Source organism: Gymnoscopelus microlampas, assembly GCF_963454915.1.
Source record: "Gymnoscopelus microlampas genome assembly, chromosome: 8".
In the NCBI taxonomy this organism is placed as follows: domain Eukaryota; kingdom Metazoa; phylum Chordata; class Actinopteri; order Myctophiformes; family Myctophidae; genus Gymnoscopelus; species Gymnoscopelus microlampas.
The window spans coordinates 48,405,325-48,426,322 of NC_139945.1; the positions used below are offsets into that span (position 1 = coordinate 48,405,325).

A 20,998-nucleotide genomic window follows, 5' to 3' on the forward strand; every position below is an offset into this window, starting at 1 on the left:
CATAGTTGTACCTGTCTCCTGTCTATATCCTGTCTGTTGGATATCTTGGATCCCTTCCCTGGACCATAAAACAGGAGCGTAGCTCCATTATCTCCCAGACTCTTCACCAGGAGAGTTTGTGTGTATTTCACTGTGCAGCTCCTGTCTTGCACAAGTCTCTCAACATCAGGCATAAATGTTAACCTGTTAACCCCCCTCTCGCCCCAAACACAAAATCAATTAGTTTGTTTCTCCCATCGACTTGAAGTCCTCCTCCCACCCCTGCAACCTCTGCTGAGGAGCAGCCTTCAAAGCACTCTGAGGGAAGAGGAAGGGAGAGGAGGTACTGAGGTATAGAATGGGAGAGAGATGGGGAGACAGAAACTGTGTCTTGCCAATGGGGAATAGACAAATGGAACAGATCCGATGGTTCGCTTGAAGCCCTACATGTGTCTCTTCCCTCCTTCCTCTATCTCTCCCTCACCCTCTGTTTTGTCTGCTCTCCGTCTTCTGTATGCTCTCTCTCTCTCTCTCTCTCTCTCTCTCTCTCTCCCCCCCCCCCTCCCTCCATCTCTTTGACATTCATGGTGAATGTGGAGAATGGAAGAGCATGGGGATTCCTTTGCCAGCCAGCCAATAGTGAGCCTAATTAAATCGTTGCCTAAAGACAGAACCCTCTCCCCCCTGACTGGGAACAGGTGTGCTCAGGCAGGCAGACGCTGCTGTGTGTGTGTGTGTGTGTGTTAGAGACAGACTATGTGTGTATGTGTCTCTCACAGTGAGGTCTACGTACAGTAGCCAGTAGCTACCAGGTCTAAAGGAGAAATAGAGGGCAAAGGAGGAGACAGACATGATTGCACTTCTATGTCTCCAGTCATGCCAGAGTTTTTTTGTTTTTTTCCCTCATTTTTGGGAGGAGGAGGGGGGGAGGGGGTTGGCGGTGGGGGTCGGTAGAGACATGCAGGTGGCTTTCCTTGCCTTCAGCCAGGGGAGTTAAGTTGCCATTTTTCGGTACGACCTGAACAGCATGACAACAGACAGATCAAGACTTTTCAGATGTTGCGGCTCTGGTGGACTTGAGGCCAATTTTTACCCCAATTGTGTGTGTCTAAATGGGTTGCCAGATTACACCTGCTGTTTGTGAAGATTCCAGCGTGGAAGTCCTCCTAATGCCTGTCCAGCAGGCTGCCAAAGTGGTATTGATGTTTGGTTTGATTTCCACTAAGCTTTTTCTCTCTGCGGTCTGTCGCTGAGCTCTCTCGCTCGCTAGCTCTCTTTCTTTCCCTCCCTCCCCCTCTCTCTCTCTGGATGTTCCATGGCGAAGCGAGCAACAAGCCAGAGCCGATAGTTTGATTAGTCTGAAATGAAACACAATGGATGTGGCTCAGATGATGCCCGTGCCATTATGCAACAAACTAATTACACATCTGTGTTGTCAAGAATGCATGAAAATGAACACACACACACACACACACACACACACACACACACACACACACACACACACACACACACACACACACACACATTGAAAAGAAGAACACAGTGTGTGCATGTTGTTGTTTTTTTTGTACTTTTTGATTACATATTTTATTTGACTATTAAGTTACTTCGAAATAGATAATCTCTTAGTGACAACATCAATGAGAATGTGTTGTGCCCGTTGACTCATTCTTCGACTCTTTCATTTGTCTGCATCATAGGAGCTAAAAGTCCTTTGGTCATAAGTTTGAAAACACAGATAGATAGATACATAAATAAAAAGAGTTTGTTCAAGTAAAATAAATGAAATGGTTATGTTGGCTTGTGTGGGTTGAGTTGCGTGTCATACCTCAACACCAATTATACCCTTATAGTTTGTTCCCCCAGGGGGTCTAATCTTGGTCCACTCCTTATTATTCAAGTGGTTAACATTCTAAAGTTATCAGGGAGAGAGCTCAATCTACCAATTACTAATCTAGAGAAAAAAAGGCTAAAAAATATATATAATTATAATAATCATAATTATATATATATATATATATATATATATATATATATATATATATATATATATATATATATATATAATTAAAAAAAAATTGCTGTCAACAGCCTTGAAATACACAGTATATTGTTATATATTACAAAATGATATAATACAGTATGTCATGTTGTGTGTATGTATTGATAACAGATCCAGGACTTGGCCATCCGCTGCATTCAGAAGAACATAACGAAGAACCGTGGAGTGAAGGGCTGGTATTGGTGGAAGCTCTTCACCACCGTCAGACCTCTCATCCAGGTCCAGCTTACAGAGGAACAGATCCGTGGCAAGGACGTGAGTACAGTATGCGCACAAAAACACACGCACACATAGCCATGTTCACGTTCCCGCATGCACTTGCACACATGCGTGCACGTGGTCACACAGAAACAGAATGCTAGTGTAGATGCACACATTGACGCAGTGACGCGCACACTGGTGCTTATCTATTGTCTAGTGCTCAAGGTCATCAGTGTGCTTGCATATGCTAGTACACATACAGTAATCACAAAGGGATGCTTCTAAGTGCTCTAGAGACACAGTGAGCCGTTGACTTTGTTATCTGAGAACACTGGTATTCTATTTGCTGATTAATCCACTTTACAGGTTCACAACAATATCTACAGTACTACACTCATCTTTATTTCTCTAACTTTTATCCTTTTCTTTCGTGTGTGTGCGCGTGTGCTTGTGCTTGTGTGTGTGTGTGTGTGTCCAGGAGGAGATTCAGCATCTCAAGCAGAGGTTGGAGAAGGCGGAGAAGGAGAGGAACGAGCTGAGACTGAACACCGACCGCCTTGAGAGCCGGGTGAGGAGAACATTTGGTTCTGCAATGCAGTTCTTTTTTAATTCTCTGAATTGCTGCTGCCCGGTTATTGCCCCTGTACTGAATTTAGATGTCACAAAACGTATCTGTAGGCAGAGATCTCCGATCATCTGGCTACGCGAGTGTCCCTAGCATGGACACATACATGTAGGCATGCACACTCAGACAATAATTGTTGCAAATATTAAATTCTAAAAACGAAGTTCCACCAAAGAATATAAAAAATCATCAACCCTGATCCACAGCGTGACACTCTGATCTCTTGCTGGTATATATACCGTGTGTGTTACCCCCTCAGATCACAGAGCTGTCTTCAGAGCTTGCTGACGAAAGGAACACAGGAGAATCAGCTTCTCAGCTGCTAGAGACAGAAACCTCTGAGAGACTCCACCTGGAGAAAGACATGAAGGACCTACAGGTACTCACTCACTCACTCACTCACACACACACACACACACACACACACACACACACACACACACACACACACACACACACACACACACACACACACACACACACACACACACACACACTAGGCCTGTCAAAAAAAATAGATTCATGAATAAATCGCGATTCTTAATGCCACGATTTTAAAAATCGATTCAAAATATTAAAATCGATTTTTTTAATTTTTTTTATAAAATCGCAATAAATCGCAGAATCGAATATCAATTAATCGCAGAATCGCAATTTTAATCGAATCGGCACCCTAGAAAATCGCAATAAATCGCAGAATCGCAATTTTAATCGAATCGGCACCCTAGAAAATCGCAATAAATCGCAGAATCGAATCGAATATCAATTAATCGCAGAATCGCAATTTTAATCGAATCGGCACCCTAGGAATCGATTTTGAATCGAATCGTGAGGTAAGTGAATCGTGACACCCCTAACACACACACACACACACACACACACACACACACCACACTCAACTACAGTAACTAGCGCTGATATGAGACTTCTATACAATATCTCACCAACTTCAATATCTGCAAACAATAGAACAATGGCTTTGTTAGCCAGAAAACTGATACACCTGCTGAAAGATGCAGATTACAGCTTCAACAATTCATTAGGCTGTTTTGGAACTGACTTATTGGATTATCTTTCTTCACTGTCGCAAAATAAATGAAATGACACAACAAAGGAAAACCTTACTCATCAGCGTACCATATGGTGTTGTAACATTTCAGTGCCAAATGCCTGACACGGATCCCAGATAACTTATTACCAACAAGGCACACTCCTCTCCTATTTAAGTTTGTTAATTTTAAAGTTTGTAGTAATTGAAATCGGCTACACACCATGGAACTGATTAAACAACTACACCCTGCTTATTCAGGCACCCATTGAATTGTTGCGATATTCAGGCAGAGTGCCATTAAGGCACATTGTAATGAAACTAGCTTATTGGGATGGAAAATGTAGACGGATAATGTTCTACAACCAACTAACCTTCTAGAACAGGGGTAATGGTCAATCTGCTACAGCATCAGTTTACTTTGCCGCGTTTGCATGTGCAGCAAAATAACTTGGAGTTGAGACAAATGGGCTTGATTTTAAGGCAAGGCAACATCTGTTCAACTTTTTGGGATGGATTTTCTTACATTAGAACCGAGTTCTTATCCTCCAAAGGCAGATTGATCTGTTTCAAGTGTTATTTTGTGGATGCTTTTGTCGATAAAAACCCTGGGGCATTTGATCCAAAAAGTTCTACTGAGTCAGCATGAATAAGCTGCATAAGCTTAAATAGTTTTGTAGGGAACTGTATATGAATATCTTTAGGTTTTCAAAGATGTCAGTCAATTTCATTTGTTATTGCATTTTATTTTATTTAATAATCACTCTCATATACCTCAGTTATGTTGTATTGTATCTTTGTTTTGTTTTTTTGTTTGGAACATTAGTGTCCAATGCCTCCCCCCAGTTCCCCTGCCTTTTAAATGTCACTGAAATGTTTCCAAAGTTCCTGGGACCCGACTGATGAGATGGAGTATACAGCATTTGTACACACACTGCATTCACACATGCACGCATAGTCGCATACAGTACAGACACACAGAAACACAAATACGTACACATGCACACACACACACACACACACACACACACACACACACACACACACACACACACACACACACACACACACACACACACACACACTCAGACTGCCAGGAAACAGCCGAAGTCATTCCAGGACACCTGAAATGACTTTGAGTCACTGAGTCTACAGAGTCATTATGGGCAGCAGACAAAGCAGCACAATACAGAGAGCTGGGCTGTAAAATGTCACTTTAAAGGGATGTATTTTCACGCATAATACAAATGCATCTCATCTGCCTGACCATGACTTAGTTGATCAGCCATTGATTAGATCAGACTCCAACTACCCTCTTTGTTCTCCTTGTTTGACTTATTTATCTCTCTGAGAATACTGGATGTTATTCATCCACAATAATTCACTGAGTTTTAATATATTAATTAGTGAAGAGCTCGGTGCCCTTTTACATCCTTTAGACTCAATATTCAATTCAATGATATTCAATGCAATGCATTGAATATCCAGCTGGGCAACCGCTGATTGAGTGGAATAATGTTAGGCTAAATGTGTGCTATTTAAAAGGGGGAGATCAAGCACAGCTAAAATACTGTATGAATGGTGTCTGCAGTAATGTTTACTGTATAATATTATAATACAGAATGCCTTGTCCTCAAACTGGACACCTACAGTAGTTGCTTCATTCTCAAACTGCAAATCTGTACTTAACTATCAATAGCTAAAGATTGGACCGTTACTAGCCCAGTCTTGTCTAGTGTAAGTAGTTGACACTTGTTAAAAGACTTGTGCGACAAAGTATGAATTAGCCTTTTAATGATATAGTAAAGATCAGGTTGAATTGCTCGTAGGACAAGAAATAAACGTAGCAAAGCTTAGGAACCCCAAACCCCCAAATTAACTGATGTCCAGACCACATCAGCTCCTCCTACTATTAATTCATTGATTTTTTTTTATTTTTTATGTTTTACTCTGATTTATACTTTGTGTCATGCTCCAAAAATAGCAGATCTACAAGCCTATAACTGGTTGCAGTGCGACACGTTGTAAGCTAATAGATCGTCTGTTTCCGGTCCATGACATGATGTGTGACATGATGCATAAGTATTACTCAGGCTTCAGTGTGCATGAGCTGGTCAGGAAGGAGGGAGGGAGGGAGGGAGGTTAGCTCTCTGAGTGCGGGTGGGCATGGGCGGAAGACATGGGTTCATGTTACTGATGGGTGCAGGGCAGGTTTTGAGTTATGTGGTTCTGGGGTGAAAGGGCTGAGCTGATGGCTTTATATTTCAGAGTTGGCATTGCAACTTTGTCATTATTGTCACTATTTCACTATATACCATTAATGTGGAAATACACCACAGGCAGAAGTTAGCTAGGTCAACTAGCAATGCATTCACATACTGCACCAACGACCTTGACAGTCACTCTCTGCAGTTTATGCGTGGACGCTCTTTCACTCTCTCTCTCTTTCTCTCTTTGTTTCTCTCTGTCCTTCGCTCACTCAAACTCACTCTGCCTGTAGTACTCTTTCTCTCTCGCTCTCTCTCCCCATGTCTCTCTCTCTCCCCATGTGTCTCTCTCTCTCTCTCTCTCTCTCTCTCTCTCTCTCTCTCTCTCTCTCTCTCTCTCTCATGGTGACATACATTCACACTGTGATGGCTGTAATTGTGAAATCATATTGTCAGGCTAGTTCGCCCCACACCTCCTCCCTCAGCCTTTTAGTTTCACTATTTGACATTTTTGACATGATTGGATTTTTCGGGGGTGGGAGGGGTATAGAGGGAGGGAGGGAGGAGGGGGTGGGGGGGGGTCTCTCCAAATAGCTTGGATAGATTTTTCCAATGACTGCTCAGCTAGCGGTACCCTCACTGATGGGATGGGCTGGCTACAAATTGCCTGGCTGGTAGAAATGCACGATGGATGGTGTCATTTTTGTGTGTGTGTGGATGATGAGTGAGGAGCAGGTGATGGTGACGTGTATAGTGTATTGATGGGTTTATGAAATAATGTATGGACACGGCTGGGTGTCTTTCTGTAGTGTAGTTTAGTTCATGGGTTCCTTAACTTTTCAGCCCACAACAATGCGGCCATTGACTCACGACCCCACCTAACCCTGGAGGTAATTTATGCACATAAAGGTGCACGTTCGGTGCGCATTTGTAATGTATTAAAATGGTAAAATGTACTATTTGTAATCATGTTTAGATTGTATCTGGTTTAGTTTACAGGAATGACCTAAATGTTGACACTTTCTAAAGACACCTCACACTGTCTCTCTTTCTCTCTGTCTGTCTTTCTGTCTCTCTCTCTATCTGTCTCGCTGTCCCACTCAGGTTAAGTTTGACAACATGAATAAACAGATGGAGTCTATGGAGATGGAAGTGATGGAGGCAAGACTCATCAGAGCCTCCGAACTCAACGGAGAGATGGACGATGATGACACAGGTCTCTCACACACACACACACACACACACACACACACACACACACACACACACACACACACACACACACACACACACACACACACACACACACACACACACACACACACACACACACACACACACACAGGCACACACACACACAAACACACATCATTAAAAAAGGAAATGCTGACCTAAATTGTGTACACACACCGATGACACATACACAAATTAATGAAGAAACACTCAACAGACACACACACACTTGAACAATACTCAAACATAGTTTACTAACACACACATACTTTACACATGCAGACACGTGTGTGCGTGCGCAAAGAAAGGCACAAGGGAGTACAGAGACAAACTCTAACAAAAAAAAAGGATAAGAATAGGACTTTGCAAGGTCACTTGTGCATACACGCATTATAGCGAGACACATGCAATCAGACTCATTTTGCTCCTGCGTGAACGCACTCCTAAAAATACCTCCAATATGTTGCCATGGTTACGCATGGCAGAGCTGACTGTCCTCATGCTACGTTGGCTGCTGCTGTGAACAGAATGAGTAACACACTATTCAATACCTGTCCCGCCTATGGGACCCCAGTGAATGGAGGGTAATGGCAAGTGAATGGGTGTCCTGAGCCTTCTGTTAATCCTGGCTCATTGAGCCTGGTTGACATTGACCAAGAGAGATGAGCTCCTGCAGAATCCATAGGTTGGTCATAATGTAATAAGATTTTTCAAAATTCCCAAAACATAATAAACAAGCATGTGTCAGATAATAATATTAATTACAACATCAGTGGAACAGTTTTTAGTAGTCTACTAAATTAACAGACTTTGTTACATTTTTGCCTCATTTAGAGATTTTACATTCCCTTTTTAATAATTTTTACCCTAGTTAAAATCTTAGTTTAGTTCATAAATGATCGTTTGTTAGATATATGCCACCAACTTAGTTTCTCACTGCTCCACTACAAAACATTTTTTGTAATCTAAACAAAAACATCCTTTATACCTGGATTATTGAGATGAACAAATACCTGAAAACAAGATAAGTGATTGCTTTTGAGATTAGTCTTCTTGGAAATGTTGATATTGCTATGACGATAATTCTTCGACATATTGTGCAGCCTTATTTTATAACCGCTATCTTTTCACATTAAACGTTATTCTCTGACACAAGAATAGATTTGAAGCCACAATTGTCTGTGTAAATCATGTCAATAAATGCAGATACTGTATGTGATAGGTCACTGAGATTGCTTGTGCATACAAACACCATTACAATCCATCTGGCTCCTATTAAAAATATATAGCACAGTGTCGCCACTGCAGTTCAGTGCAGCTGTGTTGTGAAAAGGCCTTTAAATACACAAAGTAAAAACATTTTGCCCTCAGAGATCCTCGCTCCTACCCAGATGCTAAAACCACTGGTCCTGATCAATGACTGCCTATACTTATACAGTATAATTCTGTAAGGATTAGAAATGGATCACACTAAATAAGGTGGTATTGGTGAAAATCACATTCGATCGCAGTCCCAGACACCCTGCAGTCACATTGCCTGACAACTATGCTAGAGCACACATGCGCAACATACGGCCCGGGGGCCGGACCAGGCCCTTTCACCATCTTAATCCGGCCCGCCAAGTCCTCAAAGAAAAACAAAATGACCCCCACCAAGAATGTACATTCTAAAAGGCTGCCGTATGTTAATGGGTTTTAGAAAAAAATATTTAACTAGACTCCAATTAATAGTAATTAATATTTACCATTTGAGTACTATACCTATCTGCATTCCTCCATCTGTATGTACTCAAATGTTTTATGTTTATAATGTAACAGTGAAACAGTCAACCTTGAGTCCATATTTATAACCTAATGCAATGTCTTTGATCAGTGACCTATGGAGTGGTGCATATCAGATAAGCTGCTGTATACATTTATAGGCTCATTTAAAAGTTGAAACGGCATTGACGTGGATTGTTTTGTGCAAGTCATCTTGTTATTGTAAGGCCAGAGTACACCAGAGTGATGCAGTACAGCTGTAAAAAGAAAAAAAGAAAATGTTTTAACAGAACAATTTCCAGTTACAACATTTTGTAACTGAAAATGATTGTTGAGAAAGCAAACTACCTCATTGTAAAGTAGTCTGTCATGTCTGCCAAATCCATGCAGTTTTAACATAATTCAGCACAATTCTGTATATGGGTTTCAAGTGTCAATTCAATTGTACAATGTGTGGCCCCTCACTCACTTTATGGAAGTCAGTATGGCCCCCTGGAAAGAAATCTTGCCCACCCCTGTGCTAGAGTATACAGTAGTAATGGATTTTTTAAATTTGGGTCTTTTACACTATGGTATTTACTGGGGCTATGTAGGCTGAATTCACGCCTTGGGAAGATGTAGAGAGCATTGACTTGGCTGCACCCTGAGAAGGCATGGGTAGATAATTTCCATTGTCATGTCTATCTAATTGAAGTCGGTAGGAGGGGGCATACACAGTTGTGCCTTCCAGTGAGAATTTACCAGCATTTCAAAGTGAGCATTGACTTATTCAGACATCATCATACATCTGATTGAGGACCTCAGAATATGACAATTATAAAACCGTTACGTAGTGCATCCAGCAGGATCTATGACTAGGAATTATACTACACAAGATCCATCTAAAGACTTGTAACAACAAGTTACAATATATTAAATATTCAACATAAAGAATTCCATATCACTACAGTTTTTTTCCAAACTATTTTTTTTCAGATGTGAATGCATTCAGCTGGTGTCCTTGTTACTCAGTGTCTCAGCAAGGCAGTATCAGAAAAGGGATCAGCTGGCAGTCAGCCGATGTAAAACAATCTAATGTGTTGCCGTTGTGCGTTGTAGGAGGAGAGTGGAGGCTGAAGTACGAGCGCGCCATCAGGGAGATAGAATTCACCAAGAAGAGACTGCAGCAGGAGTTTGAGGACAAGCTGGAGTTGGAACAACAGAGCAAGCGACAGCTGGAGAGGAGGGTAAGCTTACCCTGCTGCTGCGTGTGGGCGTAGAACCAACAACCTGAGACTTTACATGCACAACATGTGTACAGTTACGCAGACACATTCAGCTTTACCGGAGAATAAATGTGTGCTCTGTGGAGTAGTGCTGGTTAATGTAATGTAAGTGTGCGGACATGATAGACATACTAATACTATAATGAAAATCAATATATAATGAATATGAAAGTATGAAATACTGTGATATAGTAAATATAGAAATAGGAAATATCGAATGATACAGAAATATACCCTTTTTTGTGCTTATATTGCACTCTTTTGTGCCTATATTACACTCATCCATTTTACAAAAACTAAAAATGTATCACACACATCCACCTACACGTCATTTTAGGACTGGCAATGAATATTCTATATTTTATTGATAGAATTGTGAAAAAAAATTAATGAAACACGTCCCATTGTGAAATTCCTATTGGATTTTGGGAAAAATAAATAAAAGCAACACTGCCAAAAATGTAGAACTGATTGTGAAAAAAATCAAATGAAAGCAGCACTACCATGGCTGTCTAGTACTCCTATAGGCCTGGACTGCTGCACTGAATGTACCGCATGATGGACAGGAGCCACATACCGTCATTTTCATAGATTGATGGTTACAAATCATTAATTTGATCGTGCTCCATTCTCAGTTCTCACTTTAGCACCAACCCAAAGTGCATAGAGAGAGATATCGGCGGTCTTTAGATTATGTTTTACAATAGGACATTATTTTATCTGTATATTTTGTACTGTGTAGATATGTACATTTTTATTTTAGAAATGTGTATTTTGAAGTAGTTATTTCACTCCTTTTTTTTATTTTTTATTTTTTATTGTTTGCCCTCTTATAGACATAATGCACAAAAACTGATATTTGTAATGGTTCAAACTTTGTGCTTTATTTTTTTTTTTAAGGAATAATCTAATGACATTTTTGGCCAGTTTTGACAGCCCTACTTACCAGAGCGCCTTTATCACTGAATGTGTCTTGTAGGTTTTAATCAGTTCACTCAGTTTACCTTTTTCCTTACCTCACACATTTCACCCTCTCTCACTTTGCGTCTTTCTCACGTTCATCATTTTAATTTCCTTGATGCTGGCTCTGTACTATAAGCCTGTCTTTGCCTGTGTGGGAGGAGAGTGAGGAAAAGAGCTCTGTGGATCCCTCCCCAGCTTTCTGACACCTCGTCTTTCTCATAAGCGTACAATAAGACCTGGAATACCTGGAGAGTACAGCTCACTCAGTAAGACGTGCTGTAACAGAAGATGTCCTGAAATTCCCCATCCTTCACTCTGTCTCACTGTCTCTCTCTCTCCCTCTCTCTCACTGTCTCTCTCTCTCTCTCTCTGACTCGCACCTTCTCTCCCTTTTCGTCCTCGCTCTCCGTTTCACCTGCCTGAGCAGTTATTGAGGCTAACCAACACTTTAGCTTATGTCAAGTCTCTCAAAACTTCTCTGGAAAGTATATTTTTAGCATTGGCTAGCTACCAGTGTAGCCTTAGAAGCCTAATTTATTCTTTGGCAGAAGTTTTTTTTATTCAAATGGAGAAAAAATATTCTGGGTTTCTATTAAACCAAATACAAAAACACACCTTGGTAGTCCATGAGCCAGACAAGATTTCATTATCGAAAGAGTGGGCAAAACCATACCTATATTAAATTAGGACTAAATGCCTAATTTGCATATTTAAATATACAATTTCAGAAAACTTGTAATACGATAAATCATTGTCTTCATGTAAGTAATCAACTCAGGAAGTTTCATTATGATAACTCTTTTTTAAATTTTGTCATTTTTTCACCTGTCATGTATGCGGAAAATAACAAAATGTGCGATAACCATGAAAAAGCTACTCCTGTGGAAAAATGATCATATATTTATTTACTCGTATTGACCCTATGAACAATTTAATATAGGTAAGGTTTTGCCCACTCTTTCGATAATCATTGCTCAATTTTGGGGCTCATGGACTATGGGTTGCACCCAAAATGTGCCCCTTTGTTCTCGATTTGGACGTCTGATTGTGATTCTGATCTTTTGAGCTTTTGAACCCAAAAATCAATCATCTCTTGTGGATCAGCCTGTGGATCATTCCCACCAGGTTTCATGAACATATGTGCATCCATTGTCAAGTTACTTTATTCACAGCCTCACAGATAGACAGATGTCATCGAATACAATACCCTGCCACACATTGCTGCAGGCAGGGGATTGAATAACACGCTTTTCCCCCTCGTTTTTTTTTGGACAGTCAATGGCTTTCCATGACAGGGACATATTGAAAGTATTCAACTCTCTGATTCTCTTCTCTGTGTGTGTGTGTGTGTGTGTGTGTGTGTGTGTGTGTGTTCTCTGATTCTCTTCTGTGTGTGTGTGTGTGTGTGTGTGTGTGCGTGTGCAACCCTGTAGATCAGTGACCTGCAGGCAGATAATGAGGAGTCCCAGCGCACCTCCCAGCAGCTGAAGAAGAAGTGTCAACGGCTGACGGCAGAACTCCAGGACACCAAACTCCACCTGGAGGGTCAGCAGAGCCGCAACCATGACCTAGAGAAGAAGCAGAGGAAGTCAGTACACACACACCCATGTACACAAGTCGTTACACACACACACACACACACACACACACTATCATCACACACATAATAGAAGATAAAATGTTTTGTTTTGTTTTTATACCAAATGGCACATTAAGTTCAGTAGCTATCAGCAGAATAAAGAACACCACTATAAGTTAAACTCTATACAACAATGTGGAAACGTAATACTGAACACTGTACATTCTGAACGGGAGAGAGCTCATTAACCACTTAAACCCCACAGTATACTAGTTGATTGGAGTCCCCCAAGGGTCTACACTTGGTCCCCCATTTTTTCTCTCTTCACCAGATCTCTTCTCTGAAAATAGGCAATGCGTCGTGAGTTTTTGATCGGCTATTTTCCACTAGAAAAGGCACGCTAGGGTTATGCAAGACCTTTCATCACCCAGTCTGTGGAAGCAGGAGTTGTGTATATGTATATATTGTATACTGGATGCATCTTTCTACACATGCGTTCACAAGTTTCCTGTGCACTTTTTATCAAATGCACTTCTACTGTAACAAGAAGCCACATTGTCAAGTGACAAAAAAAAAACATGCATAAAGTACACTTTCATACTGTACACACACACACACACACACACACACACACTACAGATGAACTTAGACGTGCACAGACGTGTTGTTCAGAAACACGGGCCTCCCTCGGTCTCCCCACAGCTTCGCAACATCCAGCTTCTGCTTATTAGCTCTCCAGCAAAGCTCTCCTGCTGCCTCTCTCTGCTTGATTCACATCGCCCAACGAATGAGGCCAACAGCTGGGACATTCACAGGGGTGCTGCTACTTACACCAGCCTTACAATATCCCATGCCTTAAACCATGTCCCTCCCACACACAAACAACCAGCCAGGCTTTATAGATGAAAAGAGCCTGTTTGATGTTAATATTGTAACCACATAGGGTTGTAACTGCCATGCAGTATGCAACGGCTACACAACCGAAATTAAAAAAGAAAAAAAGTTGATCTGGGGACAAAGATTCCTTTGTGTTATTTTCTTTCTGTGTATTATTCGTCAGAGGTTCATTGGCTATAGTAATACTAGAACCTGCTTATGCAGAGCGCAGGCAAATGCAGTTGTTTTTTTGTTTAACACACAGGCTGTACAGTATCTTAGTATTCATATTCGGAACCATCATTAACACTAGACGGCATTGAATTGAGATTAATAACAAATACCTTCTGCTAGTTGCAATATAATGTTTAATTGCCTACAGTATACAGCTAGCTGTAACACTAGTAGTAACACAAGCATATTTCCATGCCCCATTAGGCTTCATCAATAGTCTTATTATTGCAGACAGGGAAAGCTGCTAGGCTTTTCTGTTTAGTAGTTTAGTCTCTGCTGGGCTGCTGTAGCGGGCACACTAGATAAGCCCTACTAAAGTCCCAAAGTCCTAGATAAACGGCAGTCGTGTGTCTGTCACCCATTATTTGGGGGGGGGGCTTCTACAACCTGAGGATATGTGTGTATATTTGTGAGAGTTAGCGTGAGAGATATTGAGGATCTGTGTGTGCATGTGAATTTTAATTTGTGTAAGAAAGGACCTCTGGTTGCCATGGGGATAAGGCGTATATTGTGTAACTAAAGGATTTCAAGTTTAAACGTGTGTGCTCACAACAGCGAATCTGCAGACAGTGAGATTTTTGGGGTTTATTGGGTTTATATACAAATGCGGACCAACTCCATAACAAAATGCACGAATTTACTGCTCGTTTGAAAGTGCTCCCACTTATTCATATTATTGGTATTACTGAAGTTAAACCAAAACATTTGAAGCACACAATGAATCCAGTGGATTTTAACACATTGGGTGCCTGAATTTTTAGCGGTGCCAACCGCTCTAAGCTTGACTTTGTCCGTATGTCCGTCCGTCCGTCCGGATGAGCACGGGATGAGCACGGCAAAGAAGCAACACATACAAACACACGCACACACACACACACACACACACACACGGACTTGGAGATTGCCTATGCCATCTCTCCTCTCATTGGCCACACGTGCCACTGGTTATCAAAGAGGGGTCCAGGGACCCCCAGCGTATGAGCACGGGATGAGCACGGGATTTTAAACAGCTATAACTCCAGTTTCCAGCATGCCACCAAGTCCAAATTCAGTATGTGGACTTAGACCACCAATAGGGACGAGCATGAATTGCTGAAGCCCCGCCCCCTCTGTCCAGGGACCCCCAGCGTATGTTATGTCCGTCCGCCCGCATGAGCACGGGATGAGCACGGGATTTTAAACAGCTATAACTCCAGTTTGCAGCATGCCACCAAGTCCAAATTTGGTATGTGGACTTAGACCACCAATAGGGACGAGCATGAATTGCTGAAGCCCCGCCCCCTCTGTCTTCCCATTGGTTGGCCTTTCAACAGCCATAACTCAAGTTCCCATCATGCTACGGAGTACAAATTTTGCACATGGACTAAAACCACCAATAGGGACGAACTGTAATTACTTAAGCCCCGCCCCCTCTGTGTGCCCATTGGCTGGGCTTTAAACAGCCACCATTCCAGTTTGCAGCATGCTACCAAGTAAAAATTTGGTAAGTGGACTCAGACCACCAATAGGGACGAACTGAAATGAGTTAAGCCCCGCCCCAAAGGCACCGCTTCCTTCACACAGGGTGTGATTTTTTCATAACAACTTAACGTGGGTGCCAGCATTCTCCCCATTGACTGCGCTTTGCTGTTTAAAGCTCTATACACCACGACGAGCAAATCCACGTAAAAAAGCATCCATTCATGTAGCGCGATGACCCTGGCTATATCCTGGAACGATAACATTTCACTCGCGAGTTACAACGGGGACGGATCGCGCATCGCGCATGACCGGTTTTCCCCACCGGAAACAGATTCGGAGATACAGTATAGGCGTTTTAAAGAAGGAAATAGACAGGAAGCGGATGGGCAGCCATGTTTTTGTTTCCGGTGATCCATCTGGCCTATCCTTCTCAGGATCACAATGGGTACTCCCAGAGCTGCTCTAGCCCCTCCCGTGTGGAAAAAACTGAAAAAAACAAAAAGACACCAAAACCGTTTTAATACGGTTATGGCAGTCCGCGTAACTTTTTGCACCTTTTGCAAAACCGTTTATATACAGTTTTGGCACCCCATATGTTAATTTGGATGACGTAGAAGGTTATAATATTTTTTCCAAGAATATTGACAATGACGTAGGTAGAGGATTGTTGCTTTATATTCATAGGTCATTAGAAGTCAAGGAAGTTGCATTATTGACAGAGTTCCAAGAGAATATTTTTGTGGAGATAAAATGTAACAACAAAGAGTCTATGATTGTGGGTTTAATCTATAGGTCGCCGTCTGACAGTGGTACAGAGACAAATAACGAAAATCTTCTGGTTTTAGAATCTTCTGGGACAATAGGCACGAGTTGAGAGGAAATTCCCTAAAATTGCTACCACTAAACTGTAACTCTGAAAAGAGAAAGAATTTCTTTACTCTTCGCGCTGTAAGAGCATGGAACAAACTTCCAGAGGAAGTGGTCCAGGCTCCTTCAGTCAATACTTTAAAGAATAGACTGGACAAATTCTGGTCATCAAAAGACTTTCTCTACAATTATAGGGCTGGCTTGTAACTTCATAGACTGGTTAACCAACAGATTTTAACATTTTAATGTAAAAATGAAATTATGCGTGTACCGTATGTACAGTATATTGGGGGATTGTATGTGGGTTGTGGGGTGGGTTGAAGGGTTGTACATTGTGAATTGTGAATGTCGCAATTTGAAAAGAAATATTTATATTGTGTTGAGTCTGGCGTAGAGGATTGCATCCTGTGCCAGAAAAAAATCAATACATTTCAATATACACACACACACACACACACACACACACACACACACACACACACACACACACACACACACACACACACACACACACACACACACACACACACACACACACACACACACACACACACACACTTTGAAGTTACACATGCAGTTGTCAGACACACACAGGTGATGTGCTGTGTCAGGGCTCTGTTCTATCAGGGTCCTGGTGGTACTGTTCTGTTGCTACAGTATAGCGAACAGACAAAGCTCCTGATTGCTTGTAGCTGTGTAGCTACAATGCTGTGTACTGTGTGTACATACTGTATGTGTGCATGTGCATTGTATGAATATGTGTATTGATCTACTTGCTTGCGTGTGCCTCCAGGTTTGACAGTGAGCAGAGTTTGTCCCAGGAGGAGGTGCAGAGAGAGAGGAGCCTGAGGGAGAAGTTGTCCAGGGAAAAAGACATGCTGACTGGGGAGGTGTTCAGTCTGCGGCAGCAGCTGGAGGTACACAGTCCAAACACTCTGTTCTGTTCTGACCGGACCTGTTCTGTTCTGTATTCTTCTGTTCTATTATGTTATGTTATGTTCTGTTTTGTATGCCGACCATATCTTTATTCATCTGACATAATTCTGACACTTTCCCTGCTTTACAATTACCATTTAGACATTTTAAATGCTCTTATCCAGAGCGGCTTATCCAGAGTATTAATTGTTAGGAACCACTCCATGTTACCCCCCCAACGGACGTGTGTGTGTGTGTGTGTGTGTGTGTGTGTGTGTGTGTGTGTGTGTGTGTGTGTGTGTGTGTGTGTGTGTGTGTGTGTGTGTGTGTGTGTGTGTGTGTGTGTGTGTGTGTGTGTGTGTGTGTGTGTTTCTGTGTGTGAATATGTAAGTAATTGTGCATATACAGTATTTTCGTGTGTTCATACATGTACCTGCATATTTACACCCAGTTAATAATTCCACAATTTCCTGTCATTTGATATACAGTAGAAAGTGTGTGTGTTCCATCAGAACATATTTTCACAGCCTCTCCTCTCATGGTCTTTCTGCAGGACAAGGACCTGGAGATGTGCGCCGTTAACGTCAAGTTAGAGACGATGGACGCGGAGCTCCAGGACCTCAACTCCCAGGAGTCCAAAGACGAGGCGTCACTCGCCAAAGTCAAGAAGCAGCTCCGCGACCTTGAGGCCAAGGTCAAAGACCAGGAAGAGGAGCTGGACGAACAGGCTGGCACCATCCAGATGTTGGAGCAGGTGTGGTTGACCCCTGCAACCCCCCCCCCCCCCCCCCACCACACACACACACACACACACACACACACACACACACACAGCTCCTGTCAGGTTAAAATACTCCTGTGTGATTCGATTGTAGTAGTTGGCATGCATATCTTCATGGGTTTAATCCAGTGCAAGAATCGTATCCTACTCCTATGTCATTCTCTTATTCCTATTCCTCTTCTCTGCTGTATTACCCAATAGTGCATAAGAGCCTTCAAATTAATAATGGAAACCCCATGGGGTTGTGATGTGTGTATGTCTTAAGAACTGTTTACAATACACCTTCATTTCAAGTAATGCAATACAATGCCCTGAGACTTCAGAATGGAACATGTTTTGTTGCTATTCAGAAGCATAAATCAGAGATATAGACGGTAAAGCATGTTTCTTGTATTCTGTCCGTATAGAGAATTGCTTGTTGAACACACAGCAGCGTGAAGGCTAACTGTGCAAGTAGCTCAATGAAGCCATTGTTAATCCTTGAGCAATAGCGGTTCTGAACTATATTCTGTTCTCTCACACAAATAGACTGTCTTGAACAGTCTTCCACCCCCAGTTCAGCTCAGGTTTGATGCAAAATCTGTTGTTGACAGATTGCTTTGCTTGTAATTCATCATTTGTTACCAAATGTCTTGGACAAGTAGTGATAGAGGGAATGTGTACTTGTACTGAACCCAGTCTTGACTTTGCAGAATTCTCCAAAGGGAGCTAATAATATATCCAGCCATTTATGAAACTGTCTGTACAAAGACTAGCAGATAGTGATTACTGTAATTCTTGTGCTTTAACTCATTTAATGCCATGCTCATTTTTGAATTTTGGCTCTGAGTGCCACCATTCATATTCATTGTAAAAAAAAAAGTGCTTAGGAAGCGAGATACAGCCTTTTTAAGTTATAGGTTAAACAAGGAGTGGATGGAGCAGCAAATCTTCAAATCATCATATCTTGGGTTCTGAACATGTTTTTCCAAAAACAAAAAAAAAACTTTTAGTTTTTTTTTTTTTTATGACGTCTTTGACGCCTTTTGGCGCTCAGGGCGTCAGGCCACATGACTTCTTTGACGTCTTTTGGCACTCAATGAGTTAACACATGAAACCGGTAAAATTGGTGCAGTAAGTACCCCGATAAAAGCACTGTACTGTAGCAGTCCCTGGTCTGACATTGATTATAGCAGCAACAGCCACAGTGTAGCCAACATTTTAGACATTGTCAGAACTCTTGTCGTAGCCCACGGCGGCTCATAGGCGGTCATCCTTGACCCTGTCATACTGAACAATCAGGACGCATAGATTAAATTTCATCTAGGGTGACACCAAGTTTGCCGATATTGTACAGTGTGGTCACCTTTACTGGTTGTCAAGCCACAGGGTGACTGTACTGTATGACAAGGTGACATTGAGTTGTACATACTTTTAGACCGTTAAGATATATCCTAAACTCATAATAAAATCCACAGATGTCTGTGTATGTAATTTATTTAAAGGGCAAGACTATTTTTAACCCGAATCCTATAGTTCTATTGTGAGGATGTGCAGATCTTTGGCAGTGCTACGTAAAGTTTGACGCATTTAACATAGCCTACACACAACGCATTGGGTAGCGTCAGTGAGCGTCCTCACAATAGAACGATAGGAGTCAGGTAAAAAATCTGCAAGTTCTTTGCATTACCAGTGATATATTGAACTCCGGTATAGTTGAATGGGATTAACACTGTCCTGTTCAGTGCCTCTGCAGTATGGAGAGGAGGGCTTTGTTTGATCTTTCAAGTTGTTCCTATATTACCTGCCATAGTGCCCTGGTATAATACTATGTTTGTGTGTGTGTCCTTCAGGCCAAGCTGCGTTTGGAGATGGAGATGGAACGTTTACGCCAGAACCACTCCAAGGATATCGAGAACAAAGATGACGAGGTAGAGGAGATCAGGCAGTCCTGCAGCAAAAAGGTAGGCATGTGCAACACAAACACATACACATACTGTACTTGCACACACACTTGCTTAACCACTTAAATCCTATGGACTGAAAAGAGCAGATCTACAAGCTCACACCGCTTTGCAACACGACACGTTGTTAGATCAGATCTTAACTCCAAATGTTTCAGAAAATCCTTATATAAAAAGTTTAAGCCTGAAATCAGGCCGACCAGTGATGAAGACGAAGGTACAAGACTGTGTACATATTATTTTAAGAGTGAAGGAACTACCCATTGATGTTTATGAAACATCTATGGAGTAATTGAATGGGACATTCTCTTCTGGCAACAACTGGGAGAGGAAACCTAGGCGATGGTTGTGCTAACAATGCTTACATTTCACTCACGTTGGAAAGTATAAAAATTCAGTTTGATTTTAGGTAAAAATAATGTATGTTGGATAGATCCATTATCTCAACAACATTACTACCATAGGAAAGCTATATTTTCTGGCTGCAGTCAAGTGGCAGACAATTGCTGATGTAATGGATCGAAGCCAATAGTTTGTGGACATTCGCTAAACTCATTAAAAAGTTACCATAGCAACCACACTGTTAAACTAACACGTGTTTGATTGTTAGATCATCTTGGATATTGGATGGTAAAACAAGCGTTTTAACCGTGCCAATAACATAAAAGCTTTGATCGTTTACTGTTTTATGCTGTTGTTTTAACCCATTTAGACCTGAGGCCGATTCTAAAAACGCCTTCTAAATCCTGACCTAATTTTTCTGAAAAACTTCAAATATTTATTCAAAAATTGTATGTTGCTATATACTGTAGATGGCAACAGGAACCCCAAAAGGGGTTCCCGTCCTGAAAGGTATAGTTACAAATAGGGGTTCCCGCCCAAAATGGGTTAACCCATTAAAACCGGGAAAGCATCTGTGTAAAAAAGACATTTTGTAGAATGGGTTAACAACCAAGTCAATCCCTCATATGTGCCTACTTACTTCTAATTTCCGA

General features: G+C 41.6%; 1 protein-coding gene across 12 annotated transcripts in view; it reads left to right on the forward strand.

The window, feature by feature from the left end:
• The window catches only part of myo18ab (myosin XVIIIA b), a 149,984-nt gene that overhangs the window by 90,940 nt on the left and 38,046 nt on the right, over positions 1-20,998 (forward strand). For all 12 annotated transcript variants that reach the window (XM_084065291.1, XM_084065298.1, XM_084065299.1 and 9 more), the window contains 9 exons: positions 2,156-2,299; positions 2,724-2,813; positions 3,130-3,249; positions 7,230-7,341; positions 10,218-10,345; positions 12,781-12,935; positions 17,158-17,281; positions 17,833-18,033; positions 19,893-20,003. In XM_084065291.1, coding sequence (XP_083921417.1) covers positions 2,156-2,299; positions 2,724-2,813; positions 3,130-3,249; positions 7,230-7,341; positions 10,218-10,345; positions 12,781-12,935; positions 17,158-17,281; positions 17,833-18,033; positions 19,893-20,003 — 1,185 coding nt within the window. The remainder of the gene's footprint in view (positions 1-2,155; positions 2,300-2,723; positions 2,814-3,129; positions 3,250-7,229; positions 7,342-10,217; positions 10,346-12,780; positions 12,936-17,157; positions 17,282-17,832; positions 18,034-19,892; positions 20,004-20,998) is intronic.